General features: G+C 53.6%; 1 protein-coding gene across 1 annotated transcript in view; it reads right to left on the bottom strand.

Moving 5' to 3' along the window:
- Positions 1–975: 975 nt before the first annotated feature.
- Positions 976–21318, bottom strand: part of BCAP31 (B-cell receptor-associated protein 31) — a 27577-nt gene continuing 7234 nt past the window's right edge. Inside the window, exons 4-8 of the mRNA XM_012002252.1 lie at positions 18859–19006; positions 4440–4575; positions 3417–3540; positions 2497–2597; positions 976–1456 (exon numbers count right to left, since the gene is read on the bottom strand). Coding sequence (XP_011857642.1) covers positions 1418–1456; positions 2497–2597; positions 3417–3540; positions 4440–4575; positions 18859–19006 — 548 coding nt within the window. The 3' untranslated portion in view covers positions 976–1417. The remainder of the gene's footprint in view (positions 1457–2496; positions 2598–3416; positions 3541–4439; positions 4576–18858; positions 19007–21318) is intronic.

A 21318-nucleotide genomic window follows, 5' to 3' on the forward strand; every position in this document is an offset into this window, starting at 1 on the left:
TGGAAAGGGACAGAACTCAGCATGAGGCAGCTGTGCTCTGAGCACAGGGAAGGGTAACAGGATGCTAGAGAAGGGAACCACTGGCGTGGGCCCGGACAGGACAGGCAGAAGTGAGCATGCACAGCAGGCCATCAGCTACCCTGCCAGCATCAACATCCTTCAGGGGTCCCCCACCCCCGGTTCTAGGAGACACACCTCTAACCTGTTCCCCTGACCCTTCCGCCCAGTCCTCATGCAGACACCAGGCATGGCAGAGGCCCTGCAGGGTGGGAGCACTGTGCTACGGGCGGGGGCTGCCTTCCTCATGTGCTACTAGAGAGCAGCACAGCGCAGAGGCCTGGGCACCAGCGCCAGGCAGCAAGCCCCGGTTCTGGCCTGGCTTGCTGTGGGCCTGGAAGACACAGCTCTGAGGGAGCCACGGGAGGGACACCCTGGAGCCAGCACAGCGCTCTGGTGGCAGGCACACACCCAACACGTTCTCAGGGCCGGGGGCCCCAGTCCATTCCCAGCCCCTTTCTGCCTAGCTCTGCCCTGGGCCAGCTCCAGGTCACTGCCAAGGACAAGTCTCCTCTCCCAGCTGGCATTAGTCAGAGGTCATCCTGCAAACCTTCAGGAGGGGGTGGGGCAGGGAGTGACTAGTGGCGTTCTGCCACGTTCTGTCTGTCCCAAATGTGACGAACAGGAACCCAGAGAAGGCAAGCGAGTCCTCTACCCGGAAGCCCCGCCGCTTTACTGAGCCTCCCAAGCTGCCCACACCCAGGGAGGCAGACAGGACACACACTCGGCGGGTGGCCCTGAAGTGAGGCCTGGCCCGGCCCAGGGAGCAAGAGGGCAGACAGGGCAGGGCCTTTGAGAACAGGTGTGAGCCTGGCCTTCAGTGGGGAAAACAGGTTGAAGGGCTGTGGCCGCTTGGGGGCTCCGGGCAGGAGAGGAAGCAGAGCCCTCCCCACAGCCGCAGTCACACAACACACCACGTACACACCATGACAACATTTATTGCCCTCAAGAGAAACTCCAGTCCACCTGCTCCACCCACCCTCCTGCGGGACCAAAGAAAACACCCAGAGGGCAAAACTAAAAGGGCTCAACCCAACAGGAAGTCAGCCCCACCGCAAGCCAGACTACAACTAACTCGTGCCCTCCACGCTCAGGCGTGGAAGCCAGGGCTGCGCCAGGCCTGGCCAGGCCAAGCCAAACAGGATGACAGCAAATGCATTCTGAACGTGTAGCAATCAGGTCCCCTGTAATGTGCTGGGAGAGTGTGGACGGGCCGAGATGACGCGCTATGAGCTGTGGAAGGGAATGGGGGAAGCAGAAGGGCACAAACAGAAGTACTGGAGGAAGAGGCTGGGCTCTCAGGAAGCAGCAGGCACGTGCCAGGTGGAAGCCAGCTGCAGGCAGGGGAGGAAGGAGGCCCTTACTCTTCCTTCTTGTCCATGGGACCATCTACTGCAGCCTGGAAAGGGACAGAAATCCCACAGCAGTAGGTTGGTTGGGTCCACTCCTCCCCTGCCACCTCCAGCCCCATGCCCCAGAGGTCCAGCTCAGTTCTCCTATCTCCTAACAACAGCTGAATTCAATTAAGCAAGGGGCCCCCTCCTCAGCTGTACCCAAAGGCCTGCCAGGGTGGGAGCGTCAGCCCTGGCCCACCCTCTAGGATAGGGAAAGCCCTGGACCTAACGCCAGCCAGGGAGGACTGCCAGTACCTCACTGGGGGCTGAGTCCTGGCTGCAGGGAACAGCAAGGCATCCAGTCCCCTTGAAGACCTGATCAGGCCCTTCCCAACTCTGCACACCTTTGACAGGTGCCCTCGAAGCCCAAGTCCCATTCGCCAAGCCTGCCCCATACAGAGGGCATGGGTGCCCCCTTTGAGGCTGGACCCTTCCTCCCCATCTGCTGTGGTGCCCAAACTTGGGCCACCAAGCACTGATGCCAGGTGTCCAAAGTTGGGAGTATTTACGTGGCCCTCACTCCCAACGTCAAGACCTCCTGGGCTTCCAGATGCAGCCCGGTGCACCCAAGCTAATCTGAGGACGCGGATCAGGCCTAGGGCAGCAGGCGATGGCAACAACTAGCGCCTGCTGGGGGAGGTGCCTTTTTGACACCTTATGCCCTCACTTGCCCAGGGATGTTTGCCCAACATCACCCCCCCAGTGCTCTAGGAAAGAAGGCCAGCAGTGGGTCCTAGAGTTTCACCTGCTTCTCTGTTCTTGACGGGGCCCCAAACCATGGACTGAACCTGAGCACAAAGGTAGGAAGGCTCAGAGCCTAGTGAGCCAGTGCCACTCCTGAGGGCCGCCTCGGCAAGTGCCTACATCTGCTGCCAGGCCACCCTCTCCTGTCCGGTGAAGGGTCCCACTCAGCAGGACAGAGGTGGCCAGGGGGAGTCGGGGATAGGGCAGCCGGCCCCTCAGCCCCTGGAAGGTTCCCTCCCCACCCGTGGGGCTGCCTCATCCTGCTGTTCTGTCCTGGGCACAGTGACATGGGAGGGCTGACCTGCAGCTTTGCGTGTTCCTCCAGCAGGCGGTCGTACTCCTTGGTGAGGCCCTCAGACTGCTTCCGCATGGCCAGAACCTGGTTTTCAGCTTTCTCTAATTCTTGAAATGATGTAAATGACCAAGAAAACAGAAATGAAAAGACCAGAATTAGGGGGAAAAAAAACAACTGCTACAGACATAAGAAACTGGCCCAAATCCATCTCAAAGGAGGTTATACAGGAGACTACTTCTCAAAGCCCCTCTGCTTTTGCAGGTCCCCAAAGTAGAGGGAAAGGGCTGACAAAAAAGCTAGATAAAGCAAAAGAAATACAGAGGATGTCCCCCAGTCCCTTTCATGGAGGGGAACTCTAGTGGCTCTCTGCAGGGGTAACCTCCAGGGAGGCTGAGAGTGGGAAACAGGGAGCAAGATCCCAGCCTGAAAGCGACACCCAATGACAACCATGTCTTGCAGACAGCAGCAGCAGGCGAGGCCTGTGATGTTGGGGGAAAATGCCCCAGACTTAGTCTATGCGTGGGAGACCAAAGACAGGCAGGCCGCTCGGGAGCCGCCCACTCCCCTCCTGAACGCCACTCACACACTCCCCTCATTCTCAGCCCCCAGGCATGCTGGGGCTACCACGCCACACTGTGGACAGGAAAACCCCAGTGTGCATTGCTCTAGCATGGGGCAATCGAGGCCCACCAGCTGCAGCCTGGTTCCTCCTGAGCCCCATTCAAACCACTTAGCCTCACTGGCCTGAGGGCTAAGCATGACTGCATTGGGGATGGAGGCACAGGGTGCTATTTGTTTGTTTTCAGCCAGCCCTCCAGCGTGCATGCAAGGCTTGTTACTAATAGTTTGGCACAAAATGGGCAGCAGCAGGCAGAGGAGGCTCCTCTGGACTTCCCTTCAGGTAAGGACACAAGGTCGAGCCTCACTTTGCTTAGTGCTGGCCAGCTCATCATTTAGCTTCTGCAGGTCAGCCTTCAGGCTCCTGTTCTCTGCCTCCAACTTCACCTCAGCATTCCCGACATCCAACTTGCCTCCGTCAACAGCAGCTCCCTGGGAAAAGTGCCAAAGGCCAAGGTTACTCAGGAGGGAGGGAGGGAGAGGCTCCAGCCCCATCCTCCCCACCGAGATGCGGTTCCTCAAGCTGCCCTGGCGACTCGCCCCTTCGGAAATGTCAACGCAGAACCGAGCCACCACTTGCTCCCAGCTCCTAGGCAAAGGCCAGGGCGTGGCTGCCAGCCAAGGGAAAGAGAAGCGCCAGCGGGGCCACCTGCTGCAGCTCGCCAGGCACGCCTTGTCTGCCCTGGCCCCTGGCCCTGCCTCCTTCCTGAGCAGCAGGGCTCATCAGCTCCATGGTGCTCACCAACCCCTCCACGGATGATGGTGCCTTCTGCCCCCCACGTGGTGCCGTTCGCTGCCGTAAGGAGCCCGCTGTCTGCCTGGCCAGCTCTATCCCACTTCTGCATCCACATCCCTCCGAGCTTGGCTCGCAGCTTGCCTCCTGACAGGATGTCTAGGACTGGCCAACCACTCTGCCCCCACCTCCTCTCCAGCACTGAGGGATGCCACAGACCCCATGTTCCAGAGGGGGTGCGGCAATCTTGCAGGGAACAAGGGCCTAGCTGAGGGCCTTCAGTTCACACAGAGGGCCTGGCTCACTGAGGGGCCGTTTTTCTCAGGGAAGGGTCTGACTGGAAGCAGTGGATGGAAATGAGAGCAGCAACACCCTCCTCCTCACCCGGACCCTCGTACACAGACACCTCCAGCGGGCATACCCTCCCCATCGAGGACTTCCCCTCTGTGCCTCCACCCAACTCTGGTTTTTCGGGCAGTGGAAGTTTCATACATTTCCCAGCGTGACTGGCTAGCAGTGGCCACTGAGGCCCTACAGAACGTGGCTCCCACGGTGTAACACCAGGGCGCCCCATGGCGGGTCAGGAAGCTGGGCTCACCTTCTTGAGCTGGTCATTCTCCTCCATGTACTTCTTGGCCGCCTCACTAGCACTCTCTGCCTGCTTTTTAAAGGCTTCATTGGAGGCCAGCAGTGTGGCCTGCTGCGAGATGAGAGTCACCAGGCGTCTAAGCAGGCTGCAATTATTTACAAAAAGAAGGGAGAACTGAGAAAAAGAGCATGAAGGGCTGGCAGGAGCACCTCCTGGTTGCTCCCACCCCACACCTGGTTCCAGCCTGGGCCTGCCTTCTTGCCAAGGCAGCCGAGCGAGAAGCTGCCAACCTGGTGCTGGCAGCGGGTGGGAAAAGGTGGGGCTCAGAAGCTGTCCTCTTCCGCTGTGCCCAACGGCCACCCTCAGCTCTGGGAGGGGCTGGAAGCAGGAGCCTGGGGGGTTGGGAAGAGCCTTGCTACAGCATGAGGTCCCAGAACGCAGCACTTTCCAGATCGGGGCCTAAACGTGCCAGACAAGCCACAGCACCACCTTCCTCCCTGCGAGGCCGGGCTTGCCTCGGTAAGGTAACAAGAGAAGCTAATCAATTCGGGCACTTCCAACATGCCGGGCCGCATTCTCACATCTACCTGATGAGGAAGTTACTATCACTGCCCCAGCTTATAGACGAGGAAACTGAAGTTTAGCAGAGTAAATCAACATACCCAAGGCCAAAAACCAGAAATGGACATGGCTGGAATTCCAACTTATGTCTGCCTGACTCCGGAACCTGAGCTCAGAACCACTATACTCTCTAAACTAACAAGGAACAGCTCCCAGGTCCCAACGTAAGATAGAACTCTCTACCCTGGCCAGCCTCCATCCCAACCCATCATGCAGGCTGCGCTGGAACACATCCGTTATGTAACAGCACCCCGAATGAGGTCTTCTTGGGCTGGAGGGTGTAGAGGAATCAGGACACAGGCGCACGCTGCCTATCTGAAGCAGCCAGGAGAGACAGGCAAACAGGTGGCAGCTGGAGGCAGATGCTGGTCCCCAAGCAGAGGTTAGAATGGCCACTTCATTTCCCTTGGTTCACCCCTGCCCCGAAATGTTAGCTGGCAGGAAGAGAAGAGGGAAGGACTCGTTCAAACAATCAAAACAAGGTAGGGGTACCTTTCTCACACATTTCAGAAGGTAAGGGACACACAGGGCATGGGAGAAGGAAGAGACAAATCTGCTTAGTTCAGGGTGCTTCAACAGCAGCTTACTCAGAAGAGTCGAAGTGGCCTCCTGCCCCAGCCAGGCCTTCACACTTCACAGCCTCTGCTCATGGCCAGGGGCAGCCCGGAAGGGCTAGAGAAAGTAGAGAGCAGACAAGGTGAGCTACCTCCCTGGCCCAAGCCATGGCTGTCCAGGACCTCAGCAGAGCCCCTTTCTAGACGTACTCAGCACAGAAAGGACCCACCCGGGCCAGGAGATGCCCCTGAGGTTCCTGGTTTGGGGAGAGGCTCCCAGGGGCCCCTGGCAGCACCAGGAGAGCCAGGCCATTGATTCCTGGCAGAGAAGGAGAGTTTCCAGTGACATGTGCTTTCTAAAATTAGCGGCCCAGGACCTCGTGGCCTAGGGCTCAGGTTTCCCTGCCTCAGCCCCCAGCTGCCCACCAGCCTGCCTCCAACTGGGCTGGAGCCTGAAGGTAGAGGAAGCTACTGAGCACCCTAGGAGCCAGAGAGAAACAACGTGTCTGACTCACATCGGCATGGCCAGAAGTCACTGGGGAGACCTAGAAAGAAAGGCAAGTCTGACTAAGACCCAGCCCCCTGGCAAAGAGCTGCCCAGCCCCAGAGCAGATCCCAGTGATGTAGAAAGAGGAAGAGGACTGCTCCTCCCAGCTGGAATTGAGGGGTGGGGGTCATGCCACCTGGTGGTAGAGACAGGACCAAGCAAGACTGAAGGCTATACTCCCCGCCACCAGGCCAGGCAAGTGGCTGCTGGTGAGTGCCCATAGCTGATCACCCCAGTACCCAGGGAGACAGCTAACACGAATGCTTCCGCGGCAGTGCAGGAGAGGCCCAGCTCTTTTCGGACCGTCCCAGGCCTTTCCCGGCTATTGAGAACCAGGGCTTCCAAGATAAGCCAGGGCACACACAATGTGCGGCGCAAAATCCACGCCGTGCCTGCCCGAAAGCCTGGCCCTGCTCAGCCCCAGCCCGGGCCTTCAGTTCCCAGCCTTGAGACAGTCTGGGGCTCCCCTGTGCCAGTTCCCCTTCCTCTTGCCAACCCTCACAGGCGCTCCCCACCCCCACAGCACCCTGGGCATACTCCTCCCACTGCACCCCCAGCCCGACAGTTCTTTTTCACACCTTCTAGGTCCTCTCTCTTCCTGCTGAACGACCCGGGATCATTCTCCCCCCAGAAACCTCGTCTTCAACTGCCTCCTTCCTGGAGTCACCCTGACCAAGTACCTGGTCTTTTCCTTCACATATATTCCTCAACCTAGGCTGGCCAAGGCCTGCCCTTCCAAGCCAGCAGCAGGGCCACCAGTGGCCTCCTAACCGCCAGTCCAGAGGCCACCCTGAACTCCTTGCTCTGCTGCTAAGTTACCCTCCGAGGTTCCCTCGCAACACCCTCCTCCCACGGTTATTCTGCTCCCTCTGGAGTCTGCACTCTTCAGCTGACACCCTTCCTCCCAGCCACTCTTATCCCTGAAAGGGTTTTCTCTGCAGCCCAGACTCACACCTAACCTCCTGCTAAACGTTGGCTCCTGGATGTCCCCAGAGACATTCCAGACTCAGCTTGTCCAAAACAGGCCTTCCCTTGCCCTGCCTGACCTGACCACCTCATGTAGCCCCTGCTGTAGTGGTGGACAGGCAAACCGCCTTAGACTCGGCCCTCTTGGCCCCTTAGCCCGAGCCACAACTCAGTACTTTCCATGTCAACTGCAAACACACCTGCCATCATCCCCACTGCCGGCGCCTCTTCCCTATCTGCCGCCATACGGCTTTCCCATCCACCTCCCAGAGCAAGGCAAATCCAACCACGTCAGCCCTCTGCTTAAGCCACCTGCTGTCAGCACGCAGGCCCTCAGTGAGCTCTCCTCCCTCACTAACCACGTGGTCCCCTTGCTCTAGTAACACCTAACCCCTCACCATTCCTGGAACATGCCTGGCTCTGTGTGGCAGTCCTCCAGGCTGGAATGTCCTCTCAACCCAGCTCGACCCTCACCTCCCCGAAGAAACCCTTTCGGATCTCCCACCCCATCAGAGGGATGCCTTCTGGGGGCTCCTGCAGCAGCCCCCTAGGCACCCACATGTAACTACCTCATTTTCTGTTCTCTGCGTGGCTGCCATCCGTTTATATGGCTGCCCCACCAGGCTATGAAAGTCTTTCGGCTGGGCACTGTGCCTCCATCTCTGCACTCCCATACCTGGCACACTGACAAGGGGTCTTCCGCCCACTCCAGCAAGTATAGCTAAAAAAAGGCTGGGCTTCCAGATGATCCGATCTCACTCCCAGAAGAGGAAGTGCTCCCTGACAGGTGAGGGGACAGGTTTGAGGCTGCACGTCAGGCTGGACAGAATCTCCCTGGGCCTAGACTGCACCTGCGTTCACCTGGGAGCCTGGCACCAAGAGGGGCAGAGGCAGACACAGAGCTGCTCAGTCTAGCAACCGAAGAGACAGAAAACAGTGGGAAGGAGCTGTCTCAGACCCGTGCTGATGAGCAAGCCAGGCTCATGGCTGCAGGGGGAAAAACCATTCACTGCCGCGAGCTGAAGGCGTAACCCAGAGCTCCAGCCTCTGCGTCCTCGCACACTTAGCCCCCACCCAGGGCCCCAGCAATGCAGACCAGGCCCCCTCTGATCACTGGCATTTTTCAGCCTAGGAGCCAACCTTCTAGAACATTTTCCTGCTCCCTCACACTGGGTCACTCAGGAACATTAACGTGTGCTTCTGTCTGTTCCCTTGTAGCTTCCCAGGCGCCCAGGAGAGGGCACGGAACATGGCCTTTACCTTCTGCCTCTACTGGATCTCCCAAGTAGTCTTACTTGGGAGAATCACTGTTCTTAGCTATTCATTTCCGGAAAACAGGCAAGAACCTAAGAGCCAAAGGCATCTCCTACAGATACAGGGTGGTCACCAACAGAATGGCCCAGGGTCCAAGAAAAGGCCAGTGAACGAAACTTAACAGAATCCAGATGTGGCCTTGGCAGACACATGGCAGCTCCAAATGCCTCAATGTAACTGGGCTTTCTTGATAGAATGTTCTTGGACACTAAGCAGGGCTATCGTGCTTTTATAAAAGGTTGAGTAAACCAGAGAAGGCAGGAGAAACAGAACCTCTCCACAGACTCTAGAGAAACAGGGCCAACCATATCAAGTAGGGAGAGCCATGACTCATAAGTGCTTTTCGGCAGCCCTGTCTTCCCCCATGAGCAAGGGGAAGAGGACATGGGCTTAATAGGAAATGGGGAGGCCGGGCACGGTGGCTCACGCCTGTAATCCCAGCACTTTGGGAGGCCGAGACAGGCGGATCATGAGGTCAGGAGATCGAGACCATCCTGGCTAACACGGTGAAACCCCGTCTCTACTAAAAAAATACAAAAAGCTAGGCAGGCGAGGTGGCGGGCGCCTGTAGTCCCAGCTACTCCGGAGGCTGAGGCAGGAGAATGGCGTGAACCCGGGAGGCGGAGCTTGCAGTGAGGGGAGATCCCGCCACTGCACTCCAGCCTGGGCGACAGAGTGAGACTCCGTCTCAAAAAAAAAAAAAAAAAAAAAAAAAAAGGAAATGGGGAAAGAACAAATCCCGACCAAAAGATTCCATGCTACGGCTCCCCCCGCCACCCTCTGGGCCCACCCTGCTGATGGGTTTCAGGTGAGTCAAGTCATTCAACCCCCAGCCCCTGCATACATAGTGTTCACACAAACTCACTCCTCTGCCCCCAGCCAGCAGAAAGCCTGTGTCCCAGCGCCACCTGCTGACTTTCCAGGCCTATCGCAGGTGGCCAATAGACTGGGTGAACACGCCCCAGCTGTGGAAGAAAAAATGAGCCAGCGCCCAGGCAAGGAACCAAGTCAGGCGACGCCTCAGGAAGGCTTCAGTGAAGGAGAATGACTAACACCAGGGCTTCCAGTGTCCTGAGCGACTCTTACCCACCAGTCTGGAATCAGGAAGACAGGTTACAACTAGGAGAGTCACCTAGAGCAGACCCGAGAAGGCCGCCCCGAAGGGCTGCCCCAAGTCCATTTTGGTACAGCTGCTTGGCCTTCCCTGTAGCCTCCCAGCACACAGATGCTGGAGAAGACGGGAAGAGGAGGGCTAGAGCTGGGGGAAATGGAGGCCGTTTCAAATGAGAACATGCCTTGTGGCAGCTCCAGCTCACAACCCAGATGGAGCTCGCCCGTCCTGAGGACAGTGCAGCAAGCACAGGGCGAAGGGGCAGGTGTGGGTCTGGCCTGTCCTCCCTTCTTCTTGAGAACAAGCGACATGGACCAGCTGGGTTTCTGGGGTTTTGCTGTGTATCTTTTTTAAAACCAGCTATCTGAGGGGTTTGGGGTAAGCTGGAGGGCAGAGAGCGACCGAGTGAGGTAAGACAACTTAGGCAAAGGTAGTCTGTGATTAGATGACTCAACCTAAAAAAGAAGAAAAAGGAGCTGAGCAAAGAAGCACGGGCAGCTCCATCTGGGCTAATGGCAGCGATGGGATTCTACCCTGGAGGGTAAGGAGGAAACAAAAGATGCGTATGGATCAAGTTCAGGTCAGCAAAAATCCAGGAGGCTCCCACACAAACAGGGGCCTTCCTGCGCCTGGCTGCTAACCAGCACTTTGGGCCTAACCTTGACCGCCACCGAAGCTGAATAAGGCAGAGAAGGCAGTGCAAGTCCTCTGAATACACAAACCCCAGCCCAGAGGGAGCTGCTGTCCCCAACACACTCCAAGACTCAAGAGGGCCTCTAGCTAGCTGTGCCCCCGAAGCGCAAGGTTGGCAGGAAGAAACAGGAGCGACTGCCAGAGTCTTCCCCAAGCGGAAACCAGTGGCTCATCCAGTGTGGTCCCCTGGAGGTGGCCCCGATGCATCCATCTTCACAAACTGTCATAGCTCCTAAGACCTGAAAAGCTGGGCTTCTCATCTAAAAAGCCTGACAAGTTCGACACAGACACGCATCTAAAGCTGTCGCCATCATCCCAGGACAGCCCATTCAGTCACCAAAGATTTCAGCAGCCCTTCACACGTGCCAGGCCCTTGGCACTGAGCTGAACAGTCTAAAGGGCAAGAGCCCAGGTTTTCCATGATGGGCAACCCTGCCAAGTGCCACGCCTCAAGAGCTGGATGTGCAGGCTGCCCTGGGACCCAAGGACAGCACTATGGGTCAGCCAGGGATATGGTGTGGGCCCCTCGGAACAGGCTCCACAGGGAAGCCTTGGAGATTCATGAAGAGGAGGTGCTGGCTAGGCCGGCACCTGGAGGGGGTGATCCGCACAGAGGCCCCCAAAATGCTCAGAGAATCAAGTCGGGGGAGAGCATGTGTTACGTGAGGCTCTCCCATGAGGCCCACATGACTGCTTCATGGCAGGGGGAGGTCGAAGCAGAGACTGTGGGGGAGCCACGTCCTGGAGGATCCATGTGATAGCAAGCCACTGGAAGCAGGGTACACAGGCCAAAGAGGGGAAGACAGGTGGCAGGGAGCCTGCTTGGTCTATACGGGATGGTGGTGGCCCCACCACAGCAGTGGTCCCAAGGGTTGTGAGAGAGAGGCTTAGGAGGTGACATCTACAGGCTGTTTCATGGGTGGAGTCCAGCTCTGCAGGGTGAAGACTTCTGGAGGTTGGCTACTTGACAATGTGAAAGCGCCTCAGCCTGCTGGGCCGCACACTGAGAAATGGTCACGATGGTTGGGCAGTCACATGGGACAAGAAGAAAGGGCAGAGCAGCCCCAGGCTTCTGGGTCAAGTCACAGGATTTAGATAGTAGTGGCAGAGGCAGGACAAAAGCTCAGAAGGCTTTGGCTAGGAAGCTGGGACTCTCCCACTGCTGTCCCAGGGAGCAGCAGCAGACTATAGGGGGCGAGGAGTACAGGCTTGCTTCTAGGCGTGATGTTTCCTTTCAGGCCAGGCCCCCTTTCCCAATTACAAGGGCTACTCGGGGGTTCTCAGGCTAACCTCCTATATGTCCTGAGCCCAGTCCCGCTGAAAACTAGTGCCAAGCACGAGGCTTTCTCCGGAATGTGCTCCCCTCCTTGGCCACTAACCTGCTCACATCCTCCTTCTTGATCTTGCTTCCCTCTTCCTTCTGATCCCCGATCTTCTATCGCTCTGCTAGAGGCTGGAGTCCATCCTGCCAGCACATTCCCTTTGCCCTGGCCTCAACATCTCTGCAAAGCCAGCAACGCAAGCTCGACTGCCCGGAAGCACCCTATTCTGCTCATCTGCCAGGCCTCCCTTGCTCAATCCTGCTTTCCCTGTCCCCTCCTTTCCTTGCTGTCCCCAGGTCTGGCCAGAGGTCCCACTCTGCAACCAGCCCTCATGCCTAGCACGGTAGTGTTACCCCATGGGCAGCCAGAGCTCCCTTTCCAGCAGGGGGCTGGGTCCTCGCATTCCGCAAGTCCAGAGCAGAACCAATATCATCTCAGACTCCCAGAGACTGGAAAAGCCTGCTGATTCAACTCCACCTGGGCCCCTCAGGTCTGTCCCCTCCACCCTACTCCTGCTATCACTGCCTCAGTTCAGGTTCCCAGCAAGTCTCACTGACAACCTCCAACTTGGTCTCCCCACCTCAGGCTCTCCTGCTCCACTCCATCCCATACACCCTTGCAAAATATTAATCCACACAGGTGACCGCATCCCAGCAGTACTGGAATACCCACTAGGCAGGCTCTCTACCACTCAGGAAAGTTGCATACAAAGTCTGGAACCCTTTACTCCTAACCGTCTAACCTGCTCGGGTCATGAATACCTGCTCACGTTCAAGAACTGAGCCTCTCAGTGGGACATAAAGAACATGGAAAGAAAGAGGGGTGGGCACAGTGGCTCACACCTGTACTCCCAGTGCTTTGGGAGGCCGAGGTGGACGGATCACATGAGGCCAGGAGTCGGAGACCAGCCTGGCCAACATGGCGAAACCCTGTCTCTACTAAAAATACAAAAATTAGCCAGGTGTGGCGGCATGTGCCTGTAGTCCCAGCTACTCGGGAGGCTGAGGCACGAGAACTGCTTGAACCCAGGAGGCAGAGGTTGCAGTAAGTCGAGATTGTGCCAGTGCACTCCGGCCTCGGCGACAGAGTGAGACTCTGTCTCAAAAAAAAAAAAGAAAAGAAAAAAAAAAATCAACAACAACAAAAAAGAGAGAGACAGATAATAGGAGTGGCACAGATGCTCCAAAGAGGATCAGGAGGCCGAAAGAAAGCTGACTAGCTGAGGCCACTGTTTATGACGTCAGAAACAGAGCTGCGGGCTCAACGTCCACCAAAGAGGAATTGGGTAGACACTCAAGAACACTCAAAAACGCTGGAGAGGCCAGGCATGGTGGCTCCTGCCTGTAATCCTAGCACTTTGGGAGGATGAGGTGGGAGGATCGCTTGAGCCCAGTAGTTTGAGATCAGCAACAGAGCAAGACTCTGTCTCTAAAACATTAGCAGGATGTGGTGGCACATGCCTGTAGCCTCAGCTACTCGGGAGGCTGAGGCAAAAGGGCAGGGCTGTGGTGAGCCATGATCACACCAATGCACTCCAGCCTGGGTGACAGAGCGAGACCCTGTCTCAAAAAAAAAAAAATGCTGGAAACAGGTCAGTTGTCCCAGAAAAGCATTCATGATAAACTGAGTAGAACATTCAAGTCACCAAGGGGCATTTAAAGCATGTGGTGCTTTAAAGCCCCGTGGTTAACTTTTTTTAAATACGGAAATGTTTTTTAAAAAGCATGTGGAGGCTGGGTGTGCTGGCTCACGCCTGCAATCCCAGCACTTTGGGAGGCTGAGGCGGGTGGATCACCTGAGGTCAGGAGTTCAAAACCAGTCTGACCAATATGATGAAACCCCGTCTCTACTAAAAATGCAAAAATTAGTCGGGCGTGGTGGCATGTGCTGCAATCCCAGCTACTCAGGAGGCTGAGGCAGAAGAATTGCCTGAACCTGGGAGGCGGAGAAGCCGAGATTGCACCACTGCACTCCAGCCTGGGCAACAGAGCGAGACTCCGTCTCAAAAAACAAACAAACAACAACAAAAAAAGAACCCGTCTTCTCATCGGCAGGCCTGAGAAGCCCAGGTCCTGCCAAGGTTGCTGGGCTCTGGGCCACACTTAGAGTATCAAGGTGCAGCAGAGCAGATGTCAGTTACCCCAGTTCCAATGATTAAGATGGGAAAAAGGAGAAAAGGAACACAGTGTGCAGAAAGCGCAGATGAGAAACCATGGATGTGGGACACTGGTTGTTTAGTAATAAAAATTGCAGCTGGGCGTGGTGGCTCACACTGGTAATCCTGGTACTTTGGGAGGTCAAGGTGGGCAAATCACTTGAGCCCAGATGTTCAAGGTCAGCCTGGGCAACATGGCAAGACCTCACCTCTACCAAAAAAAAAAAGTTAGCCAGGGTTGGTGGTGCACGCCTGTAGTCCCAGCAACTCAGGAGGCTGAGGAGGGTGAGGCTGCAATAAGTCACCTCACTCCAGCCTAAGTGTCACAGTGAGACCCCATCACAAAATAAATAAATAAATAAATAAATAAATAGATAGATGGCGCAAAAAGGCTGGAGTAAAATAGAAAAAAAAGATTTCAAACCAGGTCACACATCTCTGAGTAGAGAACTGGTTAAACCCCAACAATCCCTTCCAACAACAGAATACTGCGCAATGGCTGAGGATGAGGGAGGTCTATGTGAAGAATGTGGACCAATCGCTAAGATGCGCTGTCGGGTGGTAAGAGCTAGTCAAAACAGTGCAAAAGCAGCCCTGGCACTTGTAAGGAGAAAGTTATCCAAACATGGAAAAATTTACTGAACAGTTCAGAAACACACCAACCATTACCAGCCACTATCTCTGGGGATGGGGCCACAGGGGAGCTCACCTGACGCTTCTCTATTATGTAAAGTTATTTTTTTTGGGGGGCGGCGGGGTTTGTTTTACAATGAGCAGGTATAACTTTCGTAACGGAAATATGAAGAGGACAGCTTTGTTTGTTTTGTTTTGTTTGAGATGGGAAGTTTAGTTCTTGTCACCCAGGCTGGAGTACGATGGTGCCATCTTGGCTCACTGCAACCTCCACCTCCCGGGTTCAAGTGATTCTCCTACCTCAGCCTCCAGAGTACCTGGGATTACAGGCGCCCACCACCACACCCAGCTAATTTTTGTATTTTTAGTAGAGACACGGCTTTACCACGTTGGCCAGGCTGGTCTCAAACTCCTGAGCTCAGGTGATCTGCCCACCTCAGCCTCCCAAAGTGCTGGAATCACAGGCGTGAGCCACCGCGCCCAGCCTGCTTTGTTTTTTAAGTGTTTTCTGCAAGCTGCAAATGGGCTGCGTGGCCGTAAGGCTGGACGAGAGCATCACACAGAAAGCCAAGTTCCTCTAGGGTCACAGCCAACATCTTAGATTTAACTCTTAGACTAGCAAGGAATATATATTTCTGTCAAAATTCCAGAAATGATTAACTAGATCACTTATGGGCAACTGGTGAGCCAAGATGTGGGCAAGATGTGTGTGGCTGCTTGAACCATCTGGTTGAGAAAGTAGTAGAGCCACTCGCTTGTCAGACTTGTTCAACAGTGAATTAGGTGAGGCCTCACATGCGTGTCAAAGGGCATAGTAACAGAAAAGTGAGATAGGCTATAGACACCAGAGAGCAGATCAGGACTGTGAGAGCAGATTGCAACAGCAGGCCAAAGTGAACTCTGCATTCTAGCCTCCAGGCGTCACTTTGGGAGTATACTGGAGGGTCTCATGAGAACTGCCTTTACTGGAAGCCACGCATTCATGGTAGAAAGGAAAGTACAAGCTGTTCTGCATCCTGATTGTGGTGGTTATTAACTGATGCTCTGCATGTCAAAACACTCACAACTGTATGCCAGAAAGTTAATTTTACTATATGTCAACTTTTTAAAATGTCGACTGTAGAAATTAACCTGGAACATCCTAACTTCACACTAAGGCACACGGAGAGGACTACACTGAGCGTAACACATTCGTCTAGTAGCCTAGCTATCCCAAAGCCACAGGAGGGAGGTGACCATTCCACTGTCCTCTGGCATGGTCAGACAATACCCGTAGTGCCCAACCTGGAGTCGTCCTAGAAACAAGATCATGAAAGCAGAATGGAATCAGGAGAGCAAAGGACTTATTACTAAAAACCAGTCTGTGGGGAACCAGCACTGGCATACCTGCTACCACTATAACAGCTTCTGAGGCAGCAATCTGTTCTCAAAAAGTTGGCCCTTGAATGCAGCCCCCCAGATATCACAGAAATGGCAGCAAGCCTGACAGGGCCAGCACCTCCCTCCTAGTAGCTCCAGCCTTCACTCAAGGGTGCTAACAGCTCATTAACTTTCGCAGTAGCTCTGCCACTAACTCAAACTGAGTTGCAGTAAGCTCCAACCCCCAAGTCTTTGAGCTCCTGGGTAGCCCAGTCCTCCCTGCCCTTTAAGAACCTACATGCATGCCTATAATAATGCCTCCCCATTGAAAACTCAAGTCTCATTAAAGTTGTTCTGATCAGGAAGCCCATCTAGATAGCTGAGGATGCTGAATGGTCACTAACCTTCTTGCTATTCCTCCTAGCATCCATTTCTCCCTACTTCTGCTCACCATGACAAACATCCTCGTGCAGATAAATACTGAGCAAGCCAGATGTAAAGAGTGAAGTGAACCCCCTGGCCAGGCGCGGTGGCTCACACCTGTAATCCCAGCACTCTGAGAGGCCGAGGCGGGCAGATCACGAGGTCAGGAGATCAAGACCATTTTGGCTAGCACGGTGAAACCCCATCTCTACTAAAAATACAAAAAATTAGCCGGGCGTGGTGGCAGGTGCCTGTAGTCCCAGCTACTTGGGGGGCTGAGGCAGGAGAATGACATGAACCCGGGAGGTGGAGCTTGCAGTGAGCCAAGATGGAGTCACTGCACTCCAGCCTGGGCAACAGAGTGAGACTCCGTCTCAAAAAAAGAGTGAGCCCCCTAAGGCTTCTACGTGGATGTGTTGATGGAGCCAATCCACAAGGCAGCCACTCATGTAGGTTAGGACCACACCTAACTACATTGTTCTGCCGGCACCTTCCCCACACTTTGGCATCTGGTCCTTAAGAACAGACTCAGACTGGCAAGCGTCATGCTAAAAATCCATCTACACTCCATCTATAGAAGGCTGACAGAACTTCTCCAGGAATTCACAGCAGTCACCAATGATCCCACTCTTCTTTTCCGAAAGCATACAAGCTATTCTTTCTAGAGCATGGTTGGAGATTAAAGTCAACCCTCCCCAGGTCAATTCCTCATCTACCTTCTCCCTTTGGAAATTGGGATGTTTGCCAGGCTGCAGTCTGCCAGTATCTCTCCCACTCTGCAAATCCTCAAGCATCGGTGGCAATTTCATCTGCAGATGATCTCAACAGCTTCTGGACATAATCTCATCAAGTCTAAGTGCAAAGTACATCATTTAGGGATGCTACTCTTGCCCACCTGTAATTTCCATTTTCTCATCCCAGTGTTTCCTTTGCCCTTGATCACCTACCCTCCATCTCCTTCCTTACACAGACATATAAAAGGGACTGCCTTCTCCCCACTTCTCCATATCTTTCATGATTCAGAGCTCCCAGCAGGTTTTTACCTTCCCAATACTATTCCTTTTTTTTGAGGCAGAGTCTCGCTCTGTTGCCCAGGCTGGAGTACAGTGGTGCGATATCAGCTCACTGCAACCTCTGCCTCCCGGATTCAAGCAATTCTCCTGCCTCAGCCTCCAGAGTAGCTGGGATTACAGGCACCTACCACCAAGCCTGGCTAATGTTTTTTTTTTTTGTATTTTTAGTAGAGACAGAGTGTCACCACGTTGGCCAGGCTGGTCTCAAACTCCTGGCCTCAGGTGATCTGCCTGCCTCAGCCTCCCAAAGTGCTGGGATTACAGGCGTAAGTTACCGTGCCCAGCCCACCCCCTCCCCCATACTATTCTTAAAGCTCTAGATGCTTTTCTGGTAGATGGCCTAGTTTCCTCTCTTTCCCTCCTCACTGTGGTCTTTTTTCCTCATTTTGCTGACTATCATACTCAGAATTCTGGTTTTGAGACTCAGTCTTCCAGAGCTGCTTCCCTTTCAGCCTCAGACCACAAGATAATATTTGTTTGGAACTTCCTGAAAAATCTAGGGTATGTGTCTCATTCCTCCCAGCCTTCTCATTTCCTGACTTTCCTAAGTTTGAAGATAACAAGCTTGTTGATCAAATCTGTGATCAAACCCATCATCTTGAAAAAATGTGTTTGCCTTTTCTACCTCCACCCCTCTTCCCAACTTGGTCGCAGAGAATACAAAATCATCTAAACGACAGACTTTAAGACAAGTCTAGTGCCTGGTAAAGCACGACACACCAGGTGACTAGAGAGCAAGAATCTCTTAGGCATGGAGATTCTTGAGTCTCGCAGCACAAAACCAAGTGGGGAATAACTGTCCGTGAGCCTGAGAATCACTTGGTGCTATTGTCTGAGTGCCCTTCAAACTTCATGTGTTGGAATTTAATCCCCACTGCGGTAGCATTAAGAGGTGGGGCCTTTTGAGAAGTGATTAAGTCATGAGAGCTCCACCCTCAAAGCAAGCACCTTTCCAATGCCTTCATACACCCTTGGTCTGAGCTCCCATCCACCTCTCAGCCAGGCCCTGCTGATCAGAACGGCTGCGTGAAGCAGGAGGCAGCAAACAGGGCCCCAGGCTCAAATAGGCACTTCGTAGTTGTCTAGTTTTGCCCAACTAGTTACCCTTGGCCCTGATCAAGGCACTTAGTTTTACCAAAAACATCACCAGAAATGCTCTGGCTGCCATGGAACGTAACATGCCCTCATGAGTTTCATGTGGGGAAGGCCCTGAGGTGAGGTGAGGAGAGGCCTAGCCTCTTCGTGTCACTTCTACCTGCTGTCCCTAGGTCAGCACCCCAAACACAAAGAGCCCCCCATTCAATTGCTCCCTTGTGAGTTGGACTCTGAAGGTCCTCTCCCAGAGGAGGGCAAGGCCTTACCCGTTATACCTCACTCTCCGTGCAAACAGAGTGTGAGACAGTAATCTGTTTGCCTCAGAGTATGTGGTGTGTGAGGGTCTTCTGATATTTCGAGCAGCCTTCTCCTATCCTTCACGCAGCCTCTGGAGGTCAGGAGAAAACTATGTGGCTTCCCTAACACAGACAGGGCTTTGGGGTCCAGGCCACAGGCTGAGGAGGAATCAAAGTCACAGGGGGAGACTGAGCCCACTGAGCTCCGTGTCCCTGGCTAGCCCATGGCTCCTTTCACAGCACCTGCCCCCTCAAACCCCACTCACAAGGACAGCAGCAAGGAAAAGCCAGCAATGTAGAGATTCCTCTGGGCACGGAAAAGCTTCATGTGGAAGTGTTCCATGGCCCCAGGATTGTTCTGGAGGTTCACCTTTTCGGTCACATCATCATACTTCCGAATTTCGCGCACGGCATCTGTGGTGGAGCAGAGAGGAGACAGGCATTTAGCGGACGCTAGGGCAAGATAAGGCCATACCAGGCAGACAGGCGGCATGAAACAGGTCAGATTCACTTCCCTCAAATCGGCCTCCCCAGTTCTTCCCACTTCTACGCACACACACCCCTCATGGGATGCTGTTTGTCAGAAGCTCCCACCCTCAGGCCAGGCGCAGTGGCTCACACCTATAATCTCAGCACTTTGGGAGGCAGAGGCAGGCAGATCACCTGAGGTCAGGAGTCCGAGACAAGCCTGGCCAACATGGCAAAACCCCATCTCTACTAAAAATACGGAAAAAAAAAAATAGCCCAGCGTGGTGGTGGGCGCCTGTAATCCCAGCTACTCGGGAGGCTGAGGCAAAAGAATCATTTGAACCCAGGAGGCAGAGGTTGCAGTGAGCCAAGATCACGCCATTGCATTCCAGCCCGGGGGACAACAGTGAAACTCCATCTCAAAAAAAAAAAAGGAAGCTCCCATCCTGAGACCCACTCCTTCCTCCAGCTTTTCAACCCCTGGCCCCATTCTACACAGGCCCCCAAGCTTGCTCTGCAGTTCAAGATGCGAACCAAGCCTAAAGAGTTTCTGGAAATGGGGGTGGCTTCCTTTTCCCATGGTGCCCCCAACCACGTCTTGTTCTGCTCATCTCAAGTCGGCCCAGAGGTACCTCCCTGCCATGATAAGCCAGGTTGAACCTGGTGATGGAAATGCCTGCTCAGGGGATCTAAGGTGCTTAAGAGTCAAGACCCAGGCCAGATGTGGTGGTTCACGCCTATAATCCTAACACTTTGGGAGGCCAAGGCAGGAAGACTGCTTGAGGCCAAGAGTTCAAGACCAGCCTGGGCAACACAGGGAGACCATGTCTCTACAAAAAAAAATTTTTTTTTAAATAGCTGGGCATGGTGGTGCACACCTGCAGTCCCAACTACTCAGGAGGCTAAGACCGGAAGATCGCTTAAACCCAAGAGGTCAAGGCTGCCATGAGTTATGATCACACCATTGCATTCCAGCCTGGGTGACAGAGCGAGACTCTGTCTCAAAAAAAACAAAACAAAACAAGCAAACAAACAAACAAAAAAACAGGAGTCAAGACCTGCAGGATGCCAGCTAGCGGTCAAGGGTTTCATTTCAAAGCTTTACAACGGGTTTTATTATTTATAATGTTTTATTTTGGTTACAAAAGGAATTCACACTCATGGAAAGTTCAAACACATCCAAAATGTAGACGGGGAAAGGATCCCATAACATAATCATCTCCAGCAATATATACAATAAAAATGTGGCCACCTCATCTAAAGTCATTTTTAGTCACATTACCCTATGTTACCTGCTTCGTAATAGACACCCATCTCTGAAATTATCTTAAACACATTTTTGGGGTCCATCTCTCCCAAACTAGACTACAAACTTCATAAGAGCAGAAATCTTTTATACTATATCCCCAGGGCCTGGGATAGTTTTGGGTGCAGAGTGGGCACTGAAATAATTGCTGAGTCAGTGAGCAGCCTCTGCTCCTGAAAGAGCCACTGTTACACATAGAGCTCCAGTTAAAAACATATTTACATTTGTCTCTAATGTAGAAATTGAGCCACACCAAACCTACTGCTTTTCCCCATGCATCCTGAGACATCGTTTTAAGTCAATACACTAAGATCTACCTAAAGAATGCTCTTAATAACTCCCATATGAGAGAGGCACTGTATGGGTATCAAGGTTTTTTTAGGGTGGGTTACAGGGTATCACTCTGTCACCCAGGCTGGAGTGCAATGGCATGATCCCAGCTCACTGCAACCTCCACCTCTCAGCCTCCCCAGTAGCTGGGACCACAAGTGTGTGCTACCACACTCAGTTAATCTTTTCTTTTTCTATTTTTGGTAGAGACAGGGTTTCGCCAAGTTGCCCAGGCTGGTTTCAAACTCCTGAGCTCAAGCAACTGCCTGGCCTCACAAAGTGTGGGGATTACAGGTGTGAGTCAGGGCACCGGTCTCATGGGGTTCTTAATTTCTGGTTTTAGGTTGCTTGGTTTTTATGTTGATCTTGCATTATAAAAATCTGCCCATCCCTCGGTACCACGAAGCAAGTACTCTCAAACGCTGTTAGCAGGGGTAAAGACAGCACACCTGTATAAAGTGCAAAATGTTCATACCCTTGGGTTCAACAATCCACCTCTGAATTTATCCCACAGAAGTATTTGCATAAATTTGCAATGATTCGAGGATGCTTATAAAGAATGAATTATGGCACAACCACATGAGAGAATGCTACATGATCTTTTTTTTTTTTTTTTTTTTTG

The sequence above is a fragment of the Mandrillus leucophaeus genome, unplaced genomic scaffold (assembly GCF_000951045.1).
Source record: "Mandrillus leucophaeus isolate KB7577 unplaced genomic scaffold, Mleu.le_1.0 Scaffold681, whole genome shotgun sequence".
In the NCBI taxonomy this organism is placed as follows: domain Eukaryota; kingdom Metazoa; phylum Chordata; class Mammalia; order Primates; family Cercopithecidae; genus Mandrillus; species Mandrillus leucophaeus.